The sequence below is a fragment of the Plectropomus leopardus genome, chromosome 14, assembly GCF_026936395.1.
Source record: "Plectropomus leopardus strain MGB_pleo_1.0 chromosome 14, ASM2693639v1, whole genome shotgun sequence".
Taxonomy (NCBI): Eukaryota; Metazoa; Chordata; class Actinopteri; order Perciformes; family Serranidae; genus Plectropomus; species Plectropomus leopardus.
Genome location: NC_142189.1, coordinates 426,317 through 432,246, shown reverse-complemented (window position 1 = coordinate 432,246; position 5,930 = coordinate 426,317). Strand labels below are relative to the sequence as shown.

Sequence of the window (5,930 nt, the reverse complement as noted above, 5' to 3'; positions counted from 1 at the left end):
GAGACACAGAAAAACAGAGACAAAAACAGAGACAAAAACAGAGAGAGAGACACAGAGACACTGAGAGACACAAACACAGCTGTCAGTGTGTCCTGCAGTAAAACATCTGCACCTTTATGGTTTATTGGCAGCAGTGTGTGTGTGTGTGTGTGTGTGTGTGTGTGTGTGTGTGTGTGTGTGTGTGTGTGTGTGTGTGCGCGCGTGTGTGTGTGTGTGTGTGTGTGTGTGTGTGTGTGTGTGTGTGTGTGTGTGTGTGTGTGTGTGTGTGTGTGTGTGTGTGTGTGTGTGTGTGTGTGTGTGTGTGTGTGTGTGTGTGTGTGTGTGTGTGTGTGTGTGTGTGTGTGTGTGTGTGTGTGTGTGTGTGTGTGTGTGTGTGTGTGTGTGTGTGTGTGTGTGTGTGTGTGTGTGTGTGTGTGTGTGTGTGTTTGTGTGTGAAATGAGCTCAGCATCTTAAAAATGTACATGAGGAAACAGCATTTTAGCTGCAGGAGAAAATGAGCAGCAGGAGACAGAACGAGGACAAACTAAACTCCGTTTGTCTCCACTTTCTCGGATCTCTGCTCTGATTTCAGATCTGTTTCATTCGTACTCGCTGATTTTGGGGATTCCACAGTTATTTCTTATTTTTGCTTTTTCTCTTACGTGAGTTTTTGAGACTCTGGCTGAGAGTGGAGACAAACGTCTCAGTCTCACAGTCCACAGATTGTGTCCAACACAAAGAAAAATAAGTTTTATCTGAGGAACATTTAAAAAATGCATCGATATCATTTAATCACATTTAAATTATTTTGTTTAAGACTATTATAGTGACTGGATTATTACATTTCAGGAAATAAACCATACTCAGACTGTTGACTTCAGTTACTGTTGACTTTAGTTACTGTGACTTCAGTTACTGTGACTTTAGTTACTGTAATCATTACTTGGCTGCGGAGAAAACAATTTCACCCTCAAAAAGCAAAGATGAGTGCTTGAAAAAGTGCTTGAAAGACCTTGAATGAATGTGACTCGTACCTGTCTGCCTGAAGTCAGCAGGAGAAGATGCTGCAAAAAACACACGAGAGACCAATCAATCAACCAGTCAATTAATCAATAAATGATGTGAGAAAAATCAGACACAAAGGAAACGAGAAACGAGGAGTGACAGACTCTCAGGCTCACCTGTTCACACGGAAACCTCCAGAGACTCTGACTCCGCCCACCACACCTGCAGCTCATTAACATTCATGAAACAGAGAGATGCTCTGTGTATGTGTGTGTGTGCGCGTGCGTGCATGTGTGTGTGTGTGTGTGTGTGTTGATGACAGACACCATCTGTTTATTGGTCTGTTCATTTATTCTCTCTCGCTCTCTCTCACACACACATACACACACACACACACACGCACACGCACAAACACACACACACACACAGCAAACTGAGATAAAAGTCACCTGGGACCACTGTGTGTGTGTATGTGTGCGCGCGCGTGTGTGTGTGCACGTGTGTTTGCAGGTGTGTTTCTTTTTAGTCTTCTTCAGTCTTAAAATCGGAGCAAATTGGCTTGATTTCTTTCAAAAGCTTGAAAAGAAAAGGTGAAGTCTTCAGGTGTTAAAGGGTTAAATCAGAACCAAAAATAAAAAAAATCTCAACATTCACTCACTGTTTTTTTTTCCTGGAGCTTTCAGCTGCATCTCGTGGCCTTCCTCCAGACATGGACACGGTTCTGTTGTCATGGAGATGTCCCCAAGCGACCACATGACCTGAGTATGAAGATTCAGAGCTTTAGTTTTAAGGATCATTCAAATTTAACACTCAGATGTTTAAAATCCATTTGCAGGCTACATTTTAAGATGTATATCATAACTTATGAATCTGTGAAACACTTTATTTCTGTGAAACAATCAACCTGACAAAAACTCTTATTTTAACTCTGTCATGTTGTAATTTTAGCAGAATTATAGTATTTTCCCTAAAACAATTTCTCTTAGTCTAAACTACAGTCTGCAACTAACCCTTAGACTTCTGAAACTAACCCTTAAACATTGCAACTAACCCTTAGACCTCTGCAACTAACCCTTAGACCTCTGCAGCTAACCCATAAACTTCTGCAAATACACCCTAGACTTTAATCGCTGTTGAAAAGTGTGAGAAATGAAACGGTAGCACCGAGTTTTCAGATAAAAGTTTTGATCATTGGTCCTAGAATTAAAACTGCGTTCATAATCAGCTGATAATCACATTAAATTCAGATTCAGATTAATCTTTTCCTCTTTTCTGTCTTTAACAGCTGTAACTTCAGTTAGATTTCATCTCAGCAGTTAATTTATTTTGGAGCTGTTTCATCTTTTAGCTTTTATGAAATTATTTGTGATATCTCTGTGGAGGTTTACAGGATAATAACAAAGAGACCCATTTCATTTATCCGCTGATGTTCTTCTCTAGGACTCAGTGTGAACATTTGACAACAGATTGTCCGTTAAAATCGACCATGAGTCCCTCACAGATACAGAATCTAGATTTAAAACAAGAAACGTTTTTTACACGTTTACAGGAATCAGCTTGGAGTTTTTACACCAAGTACAAGATTTCTTGTCTGGTCTCTTAGCTGATTTGAAGGATTGAAAATAAAGTTTGGGATTTGGACTGTTCACAATAACAAGGCTGGGTCGAGATTCAAATTTTTATTTTTTTTATAAGCTTTTGATCGACACTTTAGCCTCCATCTGCACAGAAATTCAAACATATTGAAGATTGCGTACAAATCAAGCTGATCACATAAAGATTTTGTGGAATAGGCCCAAATATGGAGATGTTTTCAGCGGACAGCGAGGTTTGAGACGTGTGATTAACTTTCATGTTTTTCTTTCTTCCTCATTTCTATAGTTTGTGGTTTAGATGTTGACTTCCTGTCCTCCACCATCCCCTTCACATAAAAACCACCTCAAGTCCAACAAACAGTGACAACAGCTCCACTTGTGCAGACTGAAGACACCAGCAGCCGTGGTCCATCTGAGCAGGTGACGAAACTGAATTCAGCTATGAAACCAGATTGTCCACTAAAGGTTATTTACAATCATTTGAATTTTGTTGCTGTTTCTGCTGCAGTTTGCAGAGATGAACCGACTGCTGGAGAGGAAGGTGAGAATCTTTAAAACTCTTTGCATAATTGTTTATCAGCTTGTTGGAGTTTACTGAGCTGAACAAAAAAGGAATAAAACTATGTTCAGCTGCAGCAGAAAAACTGATGACTTCAGTCTGAAAGAGCTCTTATTTAACACTTTCAAAGCTGTAGTCTGTGTTGATGTTGAGTTATTGAGTTTTCTCTCTGTAATAACGCTGAGTTATTGAGTTTTCTCTCTGTAATAACACTGAGTTATTGAGTTTTCTCTCTGTAATAACGCTGAGTTACTGAGTTTTCTCTGTAATAACGCTGAGTTACTGAGTTTTCTCTGTAATAACGCTGAGTTACTGAGTTTTCTCTGTAATAACGCTGAGTTACTGAGTTTTCTCTCTGTAGTGAGTTATCATGTCTGTCTGTGTCTGTCTGGTGAACAGCTGAGTGTCCTGTCCGGGACGCTGCTGGTGTTCCTGCTGTCAGCTGGCAGCAGTTCTGCCGTGGTGGACGTGAACTGGCTGACTGGTATTGTGAATGCCATCAGGACAGAGTGGGTGAACTTGTATTGTATATGTGTGTCGTGTCTTTTAGCGGAAGTAGAAAGAGTCAGTTCACTCAAACAACAAACAATCATCATTATGTCTCGTCCCTTTGATTTGTACGCTCACATAGTTTTAGTTTTTTCTGATAATCCATCAATGTTTTACCCTCTGTTGTTTATTACTTCCTTCTCCTAAATGAGTCTGAAGAAACTTGTATATACAGACAGGTCGCCTGATTGTCATAGTCTTGTGTGTCCTCTGTCATTGTCAGGTACAGAATAAACGGACAGTTCTGTTTGGCTGCAAACATCCCGCTGAAGTCCAACCCAAACAGATTCATTCAGAACGACCGCTACAGAGAAAATGTTGAAGACACGCTCTCAGATGATGATGTGTACGTGGGAAGCAGTGTGGTTGTAGCCAAACCTGCAGGACCTGAACACGCAGAACATCGAGTTCTGAAAAACCTGCAACAATTGATCAGAAACCGCCAGAAAGGCTTCCTTCTCATCTACTCTTACCTCTCCCCATGTGGAGACAAGTGCACAAAACCAAACAACCGGTTCAACATCCTCGGATACATCCAGAGAAATGTCATTCAACACTGGACTGATTTTGCCTTTGTGTTCACCACAGTCTTCAATCAGCCCAAGTTTGGTGATGCGCCGACTAAAGAGGACCTGAGAAAGTCGCTGAGAGAGCTCGGGGGGTCTGGCCTCGGCCTCAGAAACATCTTCCGCTGTTACAGCCCCCAAAATCTAGAGTTTCAGTGCCACAGCTGCTCGTCACATGGCAGTGTTTCAGAGGTTTGTGTTGAAAACAATGCTCTGCCTCAACAGGGAGGAAACAGCAGAAGCGGCAGCAGAAGTAGAAGCGGCAGCAGAAGTAGAAGCGGCAGCAGCAGTAGAAGCGGCAGCAGCAGTAGAAGCGGCAGCAGAAGTAGAAGCGGCAGCAGCAGTAGAAGCGGCAGCAGAAGTAGAAGCGGCAGTGGCAGCAGTAGAGACAACATCATCAGTAGAAAGAGAGCCAGATACAGTACTCCAAGTACAAGCAGCAGTAGAAGCCGCAGTCAAAGCAGGAGAGGCAGCAGTAGAAGTGGCAGTAGAGGTCAGACGGTATCTGCTGTGTGATGTGGTTCAGTCGATGTATAAATGACTGCTGAGACCTCTGGACTCTGCAGTCGATTTGCTTCTTTGTGCAGCTTTATAGCCGTATTAAAACAGTGTTGGGGTATGTATAGCGCAGGAGTGGCAGAAACTTAACCATTCATTCTGTTCGGCCTAAAACTGTTACAAAAATCTGCAAATACCTCCTCTCATCCACCAATCGGATCGGCTGTGAACATATCACCAGATCAATTATCCACATTCAGCTGTAAAGGAGATAAAAAACTTTGCCTGCTGCGCTGCATTCACGGACCCTCAAAAAACGTCAGCTATTAGAATGACACCACTGACAGAGTGACCACCCACCCCCCAACCTGAACCAGGCTCGTCTGAACCAGGCTTGTCTGAACCAGGCTCATCTGAGATAGGCTCGTCTGAACCAGGCTCGTCTGACCCAGGCTCGTCTGACCCAGGCTCGTCTGACCCACGCTCGTCTGAACCAGGCTCGTCTGAACCAGGCTTGTCTGAACCAGGCTCATCTGAGATAGGCTCATCTGAACCAGGCTCATCCACGATGGACAGCTGCTGGCTAACAAGCAGCACAGAGCAGCTTTTCCCTCTGTTCATGGACTGGTACCAGAACCACAGGACCGGTTCAGCAGGACTGTTCGACTTCATCACTGTTTTCACTGTTGTTAGTTTGTTAACACTTCTCACAGTCTCACATGCAACTCAACATGCTTTTTACAAACACAGCACCTTTTTCAGTCATTGATCTCACACACACACACACACACACACACACACACACACACACACACAGGTTAGGATATAACGTGTTTATGTAGCCGTGCTTTCTTGTGAATAAAAACCTTTGGACTCGTACGTGCCGTCTGTTTAATGTTGCACTAGAGTGAATAAATCTCAACGACACTGTCAACAACTCAAAATTCCTTCAGTCTTTACTATTGATGATGTCATTTTGTTTATAATTATTATTTTAATCATTGATCAGCCTGTGACGATGATGATGATGAAGGTCCAGATTTATTATTAACTAATGGATTAACTGAAGGGTTAAGAAAATACTAAAAAAAAGAGAGAGAGAAAACAAGGATTAACTTGTTTTCGTCTGTAGCATCAATTTAAATATAGAATCAAATATATAAATCTATAATTATTAT

The 5,930-nt window shown here is 42.1% G+C and overlaps 1 protein-coding gene across 2 annotated transcripts; it reads left to right on the top strand.

The window, feature by feature from the left end:
• The first annotated feature begins 2,891 nt into the window (after positions 1-2,891).
• On the top strand, positions 2,892-5,631 carry LOC121966965 (uncharacterized). 2 transcript variants are annotated; one of them, XR_015778595.1, is made up of 5 exons: positions 2,892-3,000; positions 3,089-3,121; positions 3,539-3,648; positions 3,912-5,159; positions 5,265-5,631. XR_015778595.1 is itself a non-coding variant. In XM_088087125.1 (4 exons), exons 2-4 carry the CDS (start codon positions 3,098-3,100, stop codon positions 4,768-4,770), a joined length of 993 nt encoding a protein of 330 aa, XP_087943251.1. In that variant the 5' UTR covers positions 2,892-3,000; positions 3,089-3,097; the 3' UTR covers positions 4,771-5,631. The 2 variants fall into 2 exon arrangements, 1 of the variants encoding a protein (XP_087943251.1); XM_088087125.1 differs by having other exon boundaries at positions 3,912-5,631.
• Positions 5,632-5,930: the final 299 nt, after the last annotated feature.

Excerpts from the sequence above, each read along its gene's own strand:
- LOC121966965 (XM_088087125.1), top strand. The coding sequence starts at position 3,098 with ATGAACCGACTGCTGGAGAGGAAG. Across the intron at positions 3,122-3,538 it reads ACCGACTGCTGGAGAGGAAG|CTGAGTGTCCTGTCCGGGAC; the intron begins GTGAGAATCTTT and ends TCTGGTGAACAG. Across the intron at positions 3,649-3,911 it reads GTGAATGCCATCAGGACAGA|GTACAGAATAAACGGACAGT; the intron begins GTGGGTGAACTT and ends TGTCATTGTCAG.